The sequence below is a fragment of the Pelobates fuscus genome, chromosome 2, assembly GCF_036172605.1.
Source record: "Pelobates fuscus isolate aPelFus1 chromosome 2, aPelFus1.pri, whole genome shotgun sequence".
In the NCBI taxonomy this organism is placed as follows: domain Eukaryota; kingdom Metazoa; phylum Chordata; class Amphibia; order Anura; family Pelobatidae; genus Pelobates; species Pelobates fuscus.
In genome coordinates, this window is record NC_086318.1 from 237,858,148 (window position 1) to 237,875,889 (window position 17,742).

The 17,742-nt window shown below is 41.5% G+C and overlaps 1 protein-coding gene across 1 annotated transcript; it reads right to left on the reverse strand.

The window, feature by feature from the left end:
• Nucleotides 1–754: 754 nt before the first annotated feature.
• On the reverse strand, nucleotides 755–16,899 carry HEBP2 (heme binding protein 2). The gene is made up of 4 exons (XM_063443279.1): nucleotides 16,821–16,899; nucleotides 9,000–9,138; nucleotides 6,441–6,621; nucleotides 755–1,860 (listed from the first exon to the last, which is right to left on the reverse strand). Exons 1-4 carry the CDS (start codon nucleotides 16,893–16,895, stop codon nucleotides 1,683–1,685), a joined length of 573 nt encoding a protein of 190 aa, XP_063299349.1. The 5' UTR covers nucleotides 16,896–16,899; the 3' UTR covers nucleotides 755–1,682.
• Between the last annotated feature and the right edge of the window lie 843 nt (nucleotides 16,900–17,742).

Sequence of the window (17,742 nt, forward strand, 5' to 3'; positions counted from 1 at the left end):
GTGTATGTTTGTGTGTGGGCTGTTATTCTGCATTTCTGTGTATATCTAGCAGTGTGGGTGTCTTCCCTGGGTTCCAGTGGGGACCAGGCTGGCCAGGTAAAGGTCAAGGACAGGAGCTGCAACACCAGCTGCGGGCTGCTCTACTACAGTGTGGATTCCCATTCAAAAGTGCTGGGAGGAAGTGATCTCAGATGTGCTGTGAAGTGATCTCTACGTGCTGCCATGCATAAATTGAGGATGGTCCTTCACCACCTCTTCGTATTAGCAGATATCTGAAGTTTTACTGGGACTCCTGATAGGCCAGAGCGTGTTTGGTTCTAGCAGCCTCGAGTGCCGTGGAAAGACACCTTGAGTGCCGTGCATGGCACTAGTGCCGTAGGTTGCCTACCCCTGCTCTATCCTATGAAGACTTGTAGTTAACCCAGACAATGTGATCATTGTTCCTTCCATCCCTTGCTACCTTCTCTTTTTTTCTCTATTCCGTCTTTTGAAGTTCAACACATCGTCTTTTCAGTCCTCTGTGTTTTCAACCCACATCCACCTTGGTTTTCCTCCACTATTCCTTGACAAACTTTCTACTTGGCTTCCTCACTTTCTACCTTTTGTTATGTTATTTTGTGAGCTTGTGAAATGCTTAATACAAAATGTAAATAAAATATATTGTGCATCTAGACAGAATTTGGTTTTACAGCAGCATTTAATTGAGTAAAGCAACAATGTGTATACATAATACATAAAGTATAAATAAAACTAATTGACCTATTACATAATTTATTTTCATTAAAAAAGTTAAATCGTCTTAAATTTTACTTGATTGCTAATCTGGGCCAGTAACAATTTCAATGCAGAACTACAAGATACACATTTCGCAGGAGGCTCCAGAAATAACATACGACACAAACTACAATCAGGCACCCGTGTCAGACCAAGGTTAACCATAGGGCGATCGTAGTTAGCCACGTAAGGCCCAGGGGTTAGACATTGGTCACGGAAACATGGATTTGAAACATGGATTTGAGAGAAAGGACCTGTGCTAAAAAAAGAGAAAATGTAAATGTGGCACAGTTCGTCGTGTGCCAATGTAACAAAGCACCAATATGAAAAAGTTACTTATTTTTACAAGTAAATATTTTGTTACAGGTGTATGAATAAACTGCAGCATCTTTCTATCAATATATTTAGGTACAATTGACTTATTATGGCTTTATAAGTAGAAGTTATATAGTCTCATAATGTAAGAAACGAAAAAGAAAGTAGTGAGAGTTAAAACAATGAATGCAACATGAATACAACACATTGAGGCAAATTTACAGACACCACACAAGCACCAACATTAAAAAACAAAACACAACACATAAGGGCTCAAGGTTAGTGAAGTTAACATTTTTTTTCGCGGATGTCACTTGAGTCTTACTATCCCATATTGATCGCTCTATGAATTTCATAAATTGGATGTTTTCAGTTAATCCATCAGGAGAGGAAAAAAAGTAATGGTCAGTTTACATGTATATTCTGTTTTAAGCAACAATTATATTTGTCAAGACATCTGACACAGCATTGATCGACTATAGAATAAATGATTAGCGCTAAAAACAGCATAATCGTTCCAGTCTTTAGGTAGCAAATTAGTTATTTTTAAAGGCCTTCAGTGAGTCAATTTTCTTAGGAAATTTCTTCTATTTTTAGCTTTTTGCTAAAAACCACACCTCATTTCGTCGGTTCAGTAGCTTAAATGGACTATCATAGCCAGCTGAATAGTACGTATTTTCATCAAATGGTTTCCCATCCTTTTTCAAGCTCTCAGACAGCTGGAGAAGCTGTTCCTTGTTCTTTGATGCATTGGTAAACCCTGAAAACGTCCTTTGAAAGGAAGAGAATAAGTAAGAATAGTAAGATGTATTTCATATATTTACATTGAAGGTAGTTAAGCCAAGTCATACTAGTACCTCAGCAGTGCTGTTGCTTTAAAATGTCTTGCTCCTGCCCAAACTCTAATCCTTTAACACTAATGCTACTATTTATTGTTATTAATGCTACAAATTACACTTAATTCATTAACGTTCTGTATGAGGACTTCCAGCATCAGGAAAGGAATGAATAATAATAATAATCCTAATGCAAGTGCTGCCATTGCCACGTATACGCATGTGTATTAATAGATGGGTGAGGTGAGTTGGAAGGGGTTAAGTATTGACTTATTGGATGAAGAAGGTCTTTTGATGTCAAGTAATATATGGAGAGAAGGGCGACTTGTGTTAAGAACTGGATGATGGGTAGAGAGGGGATTACATAGGTTAAGTACTAATTGATGGGGGAAGAGGATTAAAAAGTGGGCAATGAAAAGGTAAAGAATTTGGAACTTAAAGGGTTAAGAATGGTGCAATGAAGTTAATAATTGATTGAAAAATGAAGAGGGACTGCAAGGTTTAAGAACTGACAAACAGGGCTGGACTGGGAAAAAATTCAGCCCGGGCATTTAAAGGCAGAGCAGCCCAGTAGGAGGGGATGGGGACAGAGAGGGGCGTGCCATGTCAAAGTGAGAAGGTTAGTTTGATGAAAAGCTCACACATGGGAGCAATGCCCTGTGTTTATTTTACACAGCACAGCTCTGCGTTTGCTGGTGACTTTTCTCTGGTGTCCCTAAAAGAGGCATTCCAGAGGACAAAAGTGGGCCAGTAAAGGACTTTGTGTATGTGTGGGGAAGCTCTCTTTCGTGCAGAATGTAGCTGGAGGCTAATTGTAGGATTGCGTGTGTATAGAGGCGACTGTTTGTGGTGTAGTGTGTATAAAAGAGTGTGTTGTGTACTATTGGTGGCTAGGGACTGTAGTGTGTATGTATTTCCACTGGCTGAAAAGTGTGTGCATCTAGGGGCTGTAAAAATTGTGTGTGTGTACGTCTGTCTAGCTTTTTTTAGAGAGAGAGCAAGAAAGCATGTGTGTGTATTTTTCTATGGAGTGTAGTGTTTCTAGAGGGTGTAGTGTGCATGTTTGTCTATAGGGTCATTGTGTGGGTTTATGGTGGGGCTGTAGTGTGTGTGTACAGGGGCTGTAATGTGCTTGTTTATGTACAAAGGGCTGTTGTTTGTGTGTACAGTGTAGTTTGTGTTTAGGGACTATAGTGAATGTTTGTGTGTCTAGAAGGTGTAGTGTATCTGTTTGTATATGGGATGTAATGTGTGTCTGGAGGGTGTGTGCATCAAGGGGCTGTAGTGTGCTTAGATATGTATAATGTGTATGTTTATGTAATGTGTGTATATTAATACAGCCTGTAGTGGGATGGAGGGGGCAACAGACTGCTTTGATTGTGAGTGTTTTGTAAGTGTGTGACTGTGTATATAGGGGCTTTAGTTTATATTTATGGAGCTGTTGTGTGTGTGAGGGGGCATACGGGGTTCAGACTGCCCAGGAGAAAAATATTAATTAAAATAAAAAAAATCAAACAATTAAAAATAAAAAAAGAAGAGAAATATTCAGCCTCCCCCCACCCCCAATTCCTTTTGTTACCTTTGGCTAAGGGAGGGGGACATTCTGGCTTCCAGCGCATTGCTTCACACGAGCTCCAGCAGTATTGAGACTGTTGCCATGGTAACCCGCAGCTACGGTCTCAGTAACCGAAGCTAATGAGACTATAGCACTGGGGTCCCTGTCGGATGTGAGACAAAGGATCTCCCTGGTCGGCCTCGGCCATTGGCCATCGCGCATTTGCCTGGTTAGCCCGATGCGGACAAATGCAGTGGAGGACTACTACATGAATATGGAGAGGGATAATAAAAGATATGTTTGGGCTGGGAGGGACACTGAAATGAGATGAAATGATTATTGTGCCTACAGTGTTCCAAAATATGGAAGATGGCACCTGATCACTCTGCCCCATTTATTTCTCTCTTGGTCTGAGGCTTCAATCAGCTAGCCTCGAACTTGGTGCTGCTGATAGCGTCAGCTGATGCTCTATCACCATTTCCCCTTCAGAAAACTGAGTGAAAAAGGCAGATTTATTATTTTTATCTCGGTTTTCTGAATAGGGATCTAGTGATGGGCTGAGAGTGTCACCTGATTAACGCCCTAAACTAGGAAAGGAAGTAGAGGGGCAGGACAATTTGGCACTGTGCTTATTCACTTGTGCTTCTGTCTGTACAGGAACATGCATGCATTATAGATGTGCAAATGTGTGCCTCTATCTATGCATGGTCTGTATGTAGATGCATATGCCTGCCCCTATAAGTCTAGATAGGTGGTAAGGAAGTGGTAAGGGAGTGGAGTAGAATCAAAATTGGGACCAGGGTAGGGGCCAGAGTTTATAAATGTTTACTTTAAAGGAACACTATAGTCACCTAAATTACTTTAGCTAAATAAAGCAGTTTTAGTGTATAGATGATCCCCCTGCTCAATTCACTGTCATTGAGGAGTTAAATCACTTTGTTTCTGTTTATGCAGCCCTAGCCACACCTCCCCTGGCTATGATTGACAGAGCCTGCATGAAAAAAACTGGTTTCACTTTCAAAGAGATGTAATTTACCTTAAATAATTGTATCTCAATCTCTAAATTGAACTTTAATCACATACAGGAGGCCTTGCAGGGTCTAGCAAGCTATTAACATAGCAGGGGATAAGAAAATCTTAATTAAACAGAACTTGCAGTAAAGAAAGCCTAAATAGGGCTCTCTTTACAGGAAGTGTTTATGGAAGGCTGTGCAAGTCACATGCAGGGAGGTATGACTAGGGTTCATCAACAAAGGGATTTAACTCCTAAATGGCAGAGGATTGAGCAGTGAGGCTGCAGGGGCATGTTCTATACACCAAAACTGCTTCATTAAGTTAAAGTTGTTCAGGTGACTATAGTGTCCCTTTAAGCTCAAACCCTGGGTTAAAGTATACAACTGATATTCTGATCAGTATTTTTCATTGCAGTTACCAGCTATTGATTTGCTAAAACAGAAGTAAATCACCTAATAAAATAATGCATTCTCTCATACAAGTAAATTATCCAGCTTACATGCCACCACAACAAAGCAATAATCTTTAATAAGAACAAATGATCTCCTCTAGTTGACTACTCTTATACAGCTAGTTTGTGTAGAATAGGTATGAAAGAAGAAAATGGGATTTAATAGATAGTCTTGTAGCACTGTCTTGTGCAGTGGAGGCTATGATGGTAGGATGCCAGACTACTCCCCCAGAATATCACTCCACCCTTTAACTCTGTAGCCACCATCCTCAGATCTGTGGAATCTCTCCACTTAAAGGTCACCAGAATAACTACAGCTTATTGTTCTGGTGTCTTTAGCATGCATCTGCAGGCTTTTTAGTGTAAACACTGCCTTTTCTGCCACACATGCGCAATAGCCTCCAAATGCTTTCCTACGAGGCATGTTAGCAGTGGGAGACCAGTGCGGTCTGTGAAAAAAGGTGAGTAAAATCACCTTTTTACTCTAAACAGAGGAGGCCAGGGACCTAAATAGTTATATCACCATTATAGTTTCAGGAATATGTGTTTGTGTTCCTGACACTATAGTGTTCCTTTAACCTCATGTATTCGGTCCCTAATGGTAGACCCATGCAATGTTAAGTTATTCATACAATACTTAGAGCTAGTTATAACAGATATATCTATACAATACACAGAACTAAGTGCAGAGCCAGATACAATACAGATACAACACAAATAACCCAGTACAATAGAGATACCTATACAAAACAGAGCTGGGCACAACACAAAAATACCCATAAAATACACATTGCTGGGTAGACTACAGACAACAGGCAGAGCTGAGTAAAATACAGAGATACACAAAACACACAGCTGTCAAAATAAGGAGATACCCATAACTATCCTATACAACTAGGGGGACTGTTGGGGATTACACATAACCATGCAGTATAATGTCTTTGTATAATGCTTCAGCTCTCTTTGACTCTCTAGCGCTTCCTTTTCTGATCTGATGTTCAGTAGTGCTCTTGTTATGACAACTAGTAAATGTTGCTGCTGTTAAACACGTCAGCCAAACCTGACTCACTCAGCACACCGTGTACACAAGGTTAAAGCACCAGGACACAGAGACTCCAGAATTATTTTTGCATCTGGCAATATGATTAACCTGCAGAGATAATATAGAGCCGATAAAGATGGTTAATAGCAGCAACAATCATTGCAAATTGAATTCAGAGTCAGTTCAGTCCTCAAAGTCACAGCCCCAGTCCTACAGTGTGGAACCGTACAACTTTTTAACTAGTGCAGCACGATTGTCTCAAGTCTCAGCTACAGAGCCACTGTTTACTCCAAAGAAGATGGTGGACATAGGGCAGCTTAGCCTACACTAGGCAATGTGCAGTAGGAGTTATTAAAACTACTAGTGACAGGCAGGTATTTTTTCTCACATAAAAATTGGTGGGGTGCTGCATCAAGTGCCCCTATGGACAAGCATCCACTGGCTTGTGTTTACCTGACATAAGCAGTCATTTGTGGCCGTTCTTCAATAAAGACACTCTCATCTGTTGGTTTTGGTGGATTATCTTGGTGCTCGAACGGGACAAAAAATGAAATTGTGAGATTGGATTCACATGCCGGTCCTTCCCCTGGCTGAATAAAGGTTGTCACAGGCACTGTCATATCAATCTTCTCCTCTGGATATAAACAACAAATAAGCAAACATTAATAGGAAGTATGCTCCAGTATGTAGGAAGAACAAAGAGGCAACTGTATGTTAGAATTAGAGAACATATGCTGAATATAAAGAAAGGCTATATGCAACATTCAGTTTCAACCCATTTTAAACAACAACACAATTCGGATATGAGCCTTTTGAACTTTAAGGGGATATGTAAAGTGAATAAAAACTGGAGAGGAGGAGACCACACCAAACAACTGGGCATTACTGAGATGAAATGGATATATCAACTAGATACGTTGCAGCCTAAGGGATTAAATGCTGAGTTTGAGCTATGCCATTTTTTGGGATGAATTTCCCCTTTAAATTTAAAATATAATAATTTTTATTTATTTATTTTTTTTGTCCCTTTAAAAATCAATATGTGGTCTATTCTTACGAACCATTTAAGAAAGGTCCTTAAAGAATAATACATGAAGATCTTTTTATGCTATGTATTGCTAATACAATTTGGGGTCTAGAATCTCAAATGAATTCATACCTAGCAGTGCCAGTATAAGTATTAACATTAGGACTTTGAGATTGCCTTAATAATTTTGTATATCATTAATATCGATCCAAGTTGCAATATAGCAATTACTTCTACTCAAATAAGCAAAGTAGTAGATCTAATGAGAGATCCCTATTCTAATATAAACATCTTTTGCAATTTATTTATTTCCTATCTTTCATTCTCTAACAAGATGAAAACGGCAGTTACATTTAAACCTGCTCAGGCAGGCGTTACTATGGTAACGGAAGTAAATAAAGAATAGTAATTTAATATGCCAATCAAAATAAATAGTAAAATTTCCGAGTTATCAAGTTTTGATATAATTCAACTATTTGGTTATATAGTAGTTACTTTTGCAACACTCATTTCTTGTTTTAATATAAACTTCTTTCGCAATTTATTTATTTCCTATTTTTCGTTCTTTGTCTAATAAGATGAAAACGGCAGTTACATTTAAACCTGCTCAGGCGGGCGTTACTATGGTAACGGAAGTAAATAAAGTATAGTAATGTTATGTGACGATCAAAATAAGTAATAACATTTCCGAGTTATTATGTTTGGATACTATTCGACTATTTGGTTACATAGAAGTTAGTTTACTTTTGCAACACTCATTTTTGTTATGAATTTGCCGTGATCAAATGTGTACCGGCAAATTGCTATATAAGCGAACACAACGATACAGACCTCATCCATTGAGAAAGCCGCCGAAGCGGAGAAACGCATCTGGAGAGGTCTGACTCCCACCAACATCAGCCATTATTTGTACTACAAAGAGGACTATTATTTGATATTTTTTTTTTCAGCATCGCATATTTTTGCTGACTTGGGACACCGAGCATTCGAATAAGGTCTGGACTTTTTACATGGCTTTCATTTAGAAATTTGTAATAGACATATTATATGCAATAGTTATTGTTTTCTTTTTATATTTGTCTGTATTTTATAATAAATTATTTTTAACTTATCTTGAGTGTGCTAGTAAGGTCAGTTCTATGATCTATTAGGAGAGAAGGGTTAATTTATTTATGTATTTGCTCTATATTATATAGGTTGTTAGGTTTCCTATCTGTTCACCCTACTCTCATCTATTTTTATTCAATCAGCGCTCCACTATACACACTCTTTTCCATATTAATAGGAAGTCTATCGGATTTTATTTAGCTTATATGAAGGAGTGAGTTGTTGGGGTGACAAGTAAATTGCAAAACTATGACAAGTATAATTCATCTAGAAAAACTCCCCTGTTTAAGAAATGTTAGTGAGTTGCAAAATTTAGATCACAAACAATAACTATTTTGTTTTTAGTGTACTTGAAATTTTACAGTACTTCATTCATGCAAAAAGCGTGTGTATTTTGGTGGGAAAATAAAATTAAACATGCAAAATAAAAATATTTTAAAAGAGAAATATATATATATATATATATACTAAAGACAGCAATGTTTGTAAAATATTCCAATGTTTGTAAAACATATTAAATAAAAAAGGTCTGTTTGCAGACTTATAGTTGGACCAAGAACACTCAGGATGTAACAATAAGGTTAGAACGCAGATAACCAAGTTCATATGGGCAACTCAGGAATAATGAATTTGCCAAATGGTCACTGCCAATAGCAATTTTCATCCAGGTAGCCCAGAGATAAGATTAGTAAATTAATTATGTTTATTTATTTTTTAAGAAAATGGCTGAGAACACCTTGACAATCAACTTTCACAACTGTGAAAATGTCCATGCATTTTTTCTTAATTTTTTTATGATTAAGCCTATTTCATACACATTCATTATTTTGATTAAAACAAAGATACATTCAACTACATATGATGCACAATGGACTTACTATTTTCATTGTTTCCTTGGATATAACTGAAGAGACGCATGAACCCAGAACCGGTGGCAGAGTCCCAGTCTTTCAGAGTTCCTATACCAGTGCTCACCCATTTTGCAGGTTCGTACACCCGAGTTTCATATTCTGAAGCCTTTAACATAATACACATGTGTAACACAAGCCATGCATAGCAACCACATAAATAACCGTGTGACAAGATAAAAAGACTCTTTCTGATATCAGAGAATTATTTTAGTTGACAAGAATAATTTTACAGTTACTAACCGAAAAGTGTGAATTGTCCAAAATATAAAACGAATTTCAAAATTTAGGAAAAATTAATCAGCTATGTTTTCAGTTTATTTTGGCCTAAAATATGAACTTCATTTTGAATTTACATTTTGTACATCATTTCACCTACAAATTATAAAAGAATGAAACAATAATATTACAGTTTTTCTTCTAACTGCCACTTTCTAGTACACGGTGGTTGTTGTTTTGGAAGAGAGTTTTGAGAACTTTACTCCAAAACAACAACTGTGTACTAGAAAGATAACACTTATGTTGTTTTGGGATTCTGTGTTCTATGTGAAGCAGGTCCCAAAGGAATTGCTAACCTCCCTAAGCACAGACAGTGCAATTGTGTGCTAGGTCTATGGAGAAAAGAGCTGTTGAAAGGTTTAAAGGGTAATTTACTAAAAGTGAGACTTCAAAGAGGATTAAAAAGGAATTTCAAATTTAAGACCACAGTAGTCTAACTGAAATCAAATTTAGAGAATGTTTCCTATTGTTACCTTGAATTTCAAATTCAATTCCAATTCACTGTTTAGTAAATAATCCTGTTTCCACTGATACCATGTCCATACGCAACACTAGTCCTAGCCTCATACAAAACACCAAACTTGTGTGGCTCCAGGGTTGACAAGTTTCTTCAAAAGCATTTTAAATATTCACCAAGGCCAAATAATCTCATATACAACCTTTTCTCTTCACTCTAGACTTAGAGCAAAAGGTGGTTTAACCAGGTAATAGTCAGTCATCTGCTTCACTACAGATCATCCCAATAATCCAACTTTTGGGGTTTATTATAGTTTCCTTTCATACTAGAAGAAAATTCCAGTACTTTTTTTTATAAATGCAAAGGCTTGGCATGCAGTTGTGAGAGGGGCATGTTACCCTATTTAAACCCACTACTTACCTTCCTCCATCCCGTACGTGCTTTAGCGACTCGCATGTCGCTATTTCCGGTCGCCATCTCCTCCCTTACCTGGTCCCTCGTGGTTTTTCCTTACCTGGCCTGCTGTTCCCCCGCTGTTTCCTTCGTCAGCGGTCCTTTCTGGGCTCTGCTACAGTTGGCTGTCCGTCCAAGACGAGTCTTCTGATTCGTGAGTTACTTACCCTACCGTCACGCCACGGTCTCCGTTCCCACAGCGTCCTCCCGGTTTGGGTCTATCCTCCCTCCGTTCCTTTCATGTGTTTTTTAATTTCCTCTTGTAGTTTTCTTTGCAAACTCTCGAACGTGTTGGGCTCACCGTTCGGGAGTTTCTTTCCCACGTTCCTGTTGCGTGGATGGTTTCGCATTAATCTCTTTCCAGGGATTTCATGGCTATCTAGCGTTCGCCTGTTTTTCACTCAAAGGCCCGCTGTTTTGCCGGCTTTGTTTGATTTTCTGCACGAAAGCCCTATGGCCGGATAGGGCTTTTGTGCAGTTTTTTGTCTGCATGTGGTCATGGTGTCAACCGCAGTGTGTGGTGACTCCATACAGGGTAGCCAGAGCTGATTTCTTACATGGTGTAATCATGGAGGGATGCCTGTCCCTCAGTTTAATCCCTACAGCTACAGCCGTTTTTTGTTTTTCTCTGCTCACACTTTTAAATAACATGCCTGGTCCTTTTTAGTGCTATCTTTTTATAGACATGTGTTGATACATGAACCCATTGTAACAGTTGAGTAATAAGCAGTACCATTATTGTGGCTTCCTTCGGAAACTACTCTACTTTGAAATTGTTTCCCAGTTTTTTTGCAACACTTACCTCACAGAAAACAAACTGTGCATTTGTGTGATACCTGTATTTTTGTTATGAATGCCTCAAATAAAACAGGAGCCTTTTCTCAGTTCTCTGTAATCTTGCTTAGACACCACATAAAAGTCCTAATTACTTGTTGGACACTGCTAGGTATAAGCAATTAGTGCCTACAAGGCCACGGTCGTAGTAGAAGGCCGCCGCAGTCACAATGTGACCACAAATGTTACCTTGCTTCAGCCTCGCACAAATAAGTAAATGGGGAGTGATTCGCTAAATAGTTAACTGGTGAATTAACAAAACGTTGCCATTTTAGGTTCGAGATAGCTAATGTGGATTCCTGATTCAGGGAATATACCACAGTACACCAATGTTGTGTCAGCAGCTGTTACTGCGGCTTCTCATTCTAATTACACTATTTTGTTTACCCCAGCACTGGTATTAGTGTTTCTCCATTGCAAGTTCGATGGGAGCTCACTTTTAGGGTTAAAGCGATATGATCCCTAGTAGTAGTAGATTAGACATCTGTGTCCCAGAAACACTTAGAAACCCCCCCCCCCCAAAAAAAACTGAACCTACATCTACGTGTTTAGCTATTCTGGCAATCAACCCAGTATGGTTGGTTTTCAAATTACACTGTGTACTTATATCTCTGTAGACCTATGCGGTCGAATTGCTGAGAATATATACAGCCGGTTTCTGATTTGTTTTTATATGCAGCTGGCATTTTTCACATCATAAGCTATTTTATATTTGGATGGGTACATTGCTCAAACCGTTTACGTACCGCTTTCTTCCAAGGTTTTTCGGTCCCGTCGCAAAGTCTGACCCGCGTTCTTCTTTTGAGTTTTCATTTCCCTGCTTGGCTGGGCCGCGTATACCCGCCATACACCTCGTGCTACATTATTTTCCTGCACCACCCCAATGTTTTGTTCCACGTTCCTCAGGTACGTCCTCTCTCTCACTCGCTACCCTCCCCTCTTATTTAGCTTTGGCTGGCTGTCAGGGTCCTAGGTGTCCACTAGTTGTAATTTCCCCCTGGCTTCTTCTGGTGCCTTAGGAAAGTGGTCCCGCGAGACCAACACCCATCCTAATACTCCTATGCTCCTCAAGCCAAATCATAGTTAGTTGCCTCGCATTGTGGCACTCCCATTCTATCTTATGTTTAACTGTCACCGAGAGGCCAACACCCCGCCACAACATTTAGTGGCCATGTTACCCCCTCGTGCCAACACTTAGATAGAGCCTCTCACGCCACTAGGCATCTAGCAGGGCCTCACCTGTCAGCAAATCTAGTTTTAATTCGCCTTTTCAGCATTAGCTATGTCTATGCTACCAGGCGGTGGCATAATACTTCTCCTGCCCTGCTCTCCGGCTAGGTCTGGTACCCCGTCACTCTAAGATTCGGCTACTCCTACCTCCTTTTCGTATCCTGGTTCCTTTTCGTATCCTCTTTCTCGGTTCGCTGCGGTTCTTAGGAGTCGACTTATTCCTTCCCCGGGCAGCCTTTCAGACATCTGAACTGTCCGTGTCACTGTCTGTCTCCACGGATAGCGCTGTTGCTGGAGGAGGCCCAAGTCGTTCTTACTTCTCCGATGTTCGCCCCCGTTTGTTTTCGCTACTGTCGTCTATGGGGCGGTTTCGGTTTGTAGTTTGAATAATTGGGTTCAGCCGCTCTGGCTAAGTCCCAGCCCGACTTCCTGCACCATCTCATACGATCTCTCCTGTGGCTCCACCGGGCATTGCACATGGCTCAGCCTATGGTCTCTACCATAGCCGCTGCCGTTCCCTGCGTTTCAGAGTCTGCCCGCCTTGTTCACTCCTGGTCATCATCTTTCATGTCTGGATCTTTCAAACGCTCGCGGTACATATGTGTTAGTGCCTTCTTATCCTTTGGAGGCTCCTTTTCATGTATAATGTTATGCAGCATTGTCTCAGGAAGCCTCACCTATTCCAACAAGGAGACTATTATTTACTTTCTCTACCCCACACCAAGTCTACCCAAGATGGTCAACAGGTTAATATACCTTACTTCCCCTTGCATAATTAAGAGTGCCGGTTAAAGTTCTGGGTACCTATTTACTCTCTCTTTGTAACCAAGCCTCACAACCACAGATATCACTACAGGGACCAGTCGCCACAACTACAAAATACATGCTATTCTATAGTTCATTGATCTTGAGGCTAGTTTCAATCCGTCCAACTATTCTGGTCACCCCCTCTAGGATAGGGTGGCATCCACGGCTTCAAACTAGTTCATATTGGCCCGTATATTTTATCTCTAGGTCAATGGAAGTTCTCAGCATATTCCCCATACGTACCACATTCCGTACAAGATCTTCAACAGGCATTTACCAATTGACTATGCAATGAATTTTTTTCTTATCAGTTGTTGATTGTTCTACGTTCTGGCATGTATCTATTTTTGCCCTCTTTTATTACAGGCCTACCGCGTCGTCGGTCCCGGCACACCTCAACCGACTTCTCTCTTCCTATACTATGCTACTCTTTGTACACTCCCTATACGGCCTTATTTGTCCCTCACACAAATTAAAAATATAGGTGTATAAAAAGGATTTCTAAATGTAAAACAGTGTCCCTAAAGTTAAATAAATACTGTTTTAATTATTTTACATTAAATGTGATATTTTGTATGTTTGATGCAGTAGTCATATTTTGCAAACAAGTCTGTTAATTGGTTCTGCGTGTCACAATGTTTGTGTTATTTCTTGATATTCAGTGGTTAAAAGGAAAACATTTCTGAGGGGCGGAGCCTGACCGGGGAGCTGAACAGACACAATATCTGTGAGCTCCCGAGCCTGGACCCGATTTTCGGCAAAAACGAGGGATCCCCGCTCAATCCTGAACCCTTACTTACCTCACCTTGCAACCCAAATGCTGAGGAACGGGTGGATACCTCACACACTCGGAAAGCCCACTGGGCTACCGGTTCAGAGACTCGGGGCCTACACTACGCAGGTTAGAGGAGAGACGGCCGCTCTCCCATCCAACCAAAGCATGCAGCACCCGAAGTATTGGGCTTACCCCCCCCCCCCTTTGGACCGGTGGGGGTTATCGCGGCCCCAATAATCGACACCAGTGAGCCTACACGGAAAGCAATAGATGGCAACAGCCTAAACCGTACACTAATCCAGCAGACCGATAGCTGCACTAAAATGGCGGACGCACAGCCTGATGAGAACCACGCGGCACCAGAGTCCCAACACTCCACCTGCACACCACTAGATACTCGCCTGAACAAACTGTTTGCAAACTTCTGGGCAAAGGTGGAAGCGCGCCAAGCTGCTGCAAGGACACGAATGCAGGCAAGTGAGAGCACACAGAGACATCAAGGGAGTGACAGCTGGAGAGGTCCAGGGAAGCCCTTGGGCAAAAACCCGAAAACACAGACTGCTACTCCTTTCACAACCCCATCCGGGCCGCGGGCCCCGAAGGGCAAAGCCCCAACGCATCTCCCATACAGGCGGAGGCCTGGGCACTGCAACGCAGCCTTCAAATCTACCCCACCAGGGAGAGACCCGGCCTCTACATGCCCCCGGGTCCGTGGCAATATGGTGCTGACCCCACAAAAAGCCCGAAGCAAGAGGGTTGCCCCAGTATACCCCTGGCCGTCCGCCGAACCCAGCAAGGAGGCTGTACTGAGCACCATACTGCTATGCCGCTAGCTGCCCCTCCGGTTCCTGTTAAATCTACGAAGGGACTCACACCGCTGCAAAAGCCGCGACACAGGCGAACAGCACGGCACCGGAGACGCAGTCCCAACCAGACACCCAAACCTGCTTGCTCCCTCCCGAACAGGAAGATTGAGGCGCCTAGAGCTCTGCCAGCAAGCGGCAACATGAGACATAAAGTCCCCCAGGATTGGGAACGGGAGGTAGCAGCTCACCTACAACACAACAGCTGCAATCAACCAAGCTGGGGAGCCTACAAACCGGGCTATCAAACGGACTATCTACTGAAACACACCAAGGGCATCAGATGACGAGTTACAGCTGCCCGCGTTCCAGCTATCAGTTCGCTCACAGTATGGGACTTAAATGGCTGAGCGCCAAGTACAACCGTACCTTTTCATTTAATTTGCTATGTTCATTTGATGTGTCCACTTAATTTATTTTCAACACCCATATGCAGAATAGGCTCAGTTAGATTATTCTAATGACTATAACTATTTTAGTACTCCCACTAGCCATGTCTCCAGATAGCCGGTCACATACTGGCCTTAATACTGACCTGCTTGATGGCCTAACAATTACTCCCTCCCAACTCGTATCTTATAAGCATGTTGCTAAGCTAGTTTATTTCACCATTCACATGTCCAACTAACCCACACTGAAGGTAGAATCTATAGTACAATAAAACAGGACAGCCATGAATAGTCTGAACCCCAGTCACTAAACTAGAAATGTGTCCAATAACATTATACTGTTGCTTAAGCTTAAGCTACCATTTATACACTATACCTTAACATGCAGACTCACCCTGGATTCTCACTTTGGTTCCTCACTTCCATGCGGTCAGCTAGAGTTTTTAGAGCTTGGCCTATTGTTTTACTATTGTTTACTGACACATGTTTAACGTGTCATCTTCTCGCTATATACTTAAAAATTGTGTCAAGCCTGCTTCAACATAATAACTAAAAATGTGCAGATACCAAGTGCCTATCTAAATGTTTATTACTTAATCTATGCGTGCTGTTGTGGCACTTCATAAATGCCTGTAATCTTTCTCGCACAGAAAAAATAAAGAATTTATATAAAAAAAAGGAAAACATTTCTGAAATCGGCTTTTGCACTCATGCTTCAGTTTAAAAACTAGACACTTTTTCTGAGGTTAGAACCATAATTCAAGGTTATGATGCGTATCAGAGTTCATTTGAAATGACCTTTTTATATAAACTGTGTACATTTAGTGAAAGATTAACAGTGCCTATGAAGGTAAGGCCTAAAATATGCCCTCTCTTTTCAAACATACTGCCAGCATTAATGTTTTTTTACATGCATTTATAGAGACATAGTACTGCTTTGAACAACAACAGAATTAAAAAAGGGTACGATACTGGCTGATCTCTGATTGGGACACCACCAGCCCCATGGATGGCCCCTAAATAAAACAAACTTAACCCTCCAACACAAGCTCCCAGACCCACACATAGCACATATACTAATTACCAGATATCCAAACACACAGAGCCAGATAGACAGACAGATGCACACTTTAATAAATATTTAAATACAGCTTTGTTTTAGCCACCCCTGCACATTGTTGGCACAGGGTGGGCGGGTGGGGGGGAAGCTTTCTGTGGGTCCATTGGGGATGACACTATGCTGTTGGCTGCAGGCTGTGTTCACTCCTAAATGGCTTTCTTAGAGCTGTGGGAGGAAGTCATCTGATATTCCTTCTTTCCAGTGTTGCTGCTCAGGATGGGAGAAAAGGTAGCTGCCAGTGCCACTACAACCTGATCAGGACCAGTCCACTGCATACCACAATGCATTCTGCTTAGGGTGATATTTATATCTTTATGACCATATTACATAGTGTCAGTGTACCATGAGCAGAACCACGAACATGGCCTGGACCTCTTTCATAGTACAGCCTGCACTGCCCTGATGTTATACTTTCCCATTTGCATTTATTCCTGCTCACGGATGGAGTGTTCTGGACTGCAATCCATGGTGGTCATTTTAAACGACTAAACAGATATGTACGTATAGTGGCACAGATTTGTCCATCACTGCTCCCTTGCAAAATTCAACACATTCAAAATGGAAATATACTGTAGGAAACCTACCTCATTTACCACTGAAGTGCATTTTGGTGACTGAAGTCCTGAAGAGAATATAGCTTGCTTCACAGTTTTGAACATTTTAGAGACTACAAAAAAACACAATGTAAAATGTCATAATTTTATATACCGTATATACTCGAGTATAAGCCGACCCGAATATAAGCCGAGGCCCCTAATTTTTCCCCAAAAAACTGGGAAAACTTATTGACCCGAGTATAAGACTAGGGTGGGAAATGCAGCAGCTACTGGTAAATTTCTAAATAAAATTAGATCCTAAAAAAAATATATTAATTGAATATTTATTTACAGTGTGTGTGTATAATGAATGCAGTGTGTGCATATGAGTGCAGCGTGTGTGTGTGTATGAGTGCAGCGTGTGTATGAATGCAGTGTGTGTGTGTGTGTATGAATGCAGTGTGTGTGAGTGCAGTGTGTGTATGAATGCAGTGTATGAATGCAGTGTGTGCAGGGCCGGTGCAAGGATATTTGCCCCCCCCCCCCCCATATGTCCTGACCTCCCCTCCTCCTCCCTCAGTGGGTCCTTACCTCCCCACCCCCGTGTTCCTTCACCCCCCTCCCCCAGTGGTCCTGACTCTCCCCTCCCCTAGTGGTCCTTACTTCCCGCTCCCCTCCCCTAGTGGTCCTTACTTCCCCCTCCCCTCCCCTAGTGGTCCTTATCCCCCCCTCCCTCCCTCCCATAGTGGTCCTTATCCCCCCCTCCCTCCCTCCCATAGTGGTCCTTATCCCCCCCTCCCTCCCTCCCATAGTGGTCCTTATCCCCCCCTCCCTCCCTCCCATAGTGGTCCTTATCCCCCCCTCCCTCCCTCCCATAGTGGTCCTTATCCCCCCCTCCCTCCCATAGTGGTCCTTATCCCCCCTCCCTCCCATAGTGTTCCTTATCCCCCCTCCCTCCCATAGTGTTCCT

What these genes read in the sequence shown, in the direction of transcription:
- HEBP2 (XM_063443279.1), bottom strand. Translation starts at nt 16,895, where the DNA reads ATGTTCAAAACTGTGAAGCAAGCTATATTCTCTTCAGGACTTCAGTCA. An exon ending in CCAAGGAAACAATGAAAATA is followed by an intron (nt 6,622 to 8,999) that starts GTAAGTCCATTG and finishes GTTTATATCCAG; the next exon opens with AGGAGAAGATTGATATGACA. An exon ending in CAAATGACTGCTTATGTCAG is followed by an intron (nt 1,861 to 6,440) that starts GTAAACACAAGC and finishes TTCCTTTCAAAG; the next exon opens with GACGTTTTCAGGGTTTACCA.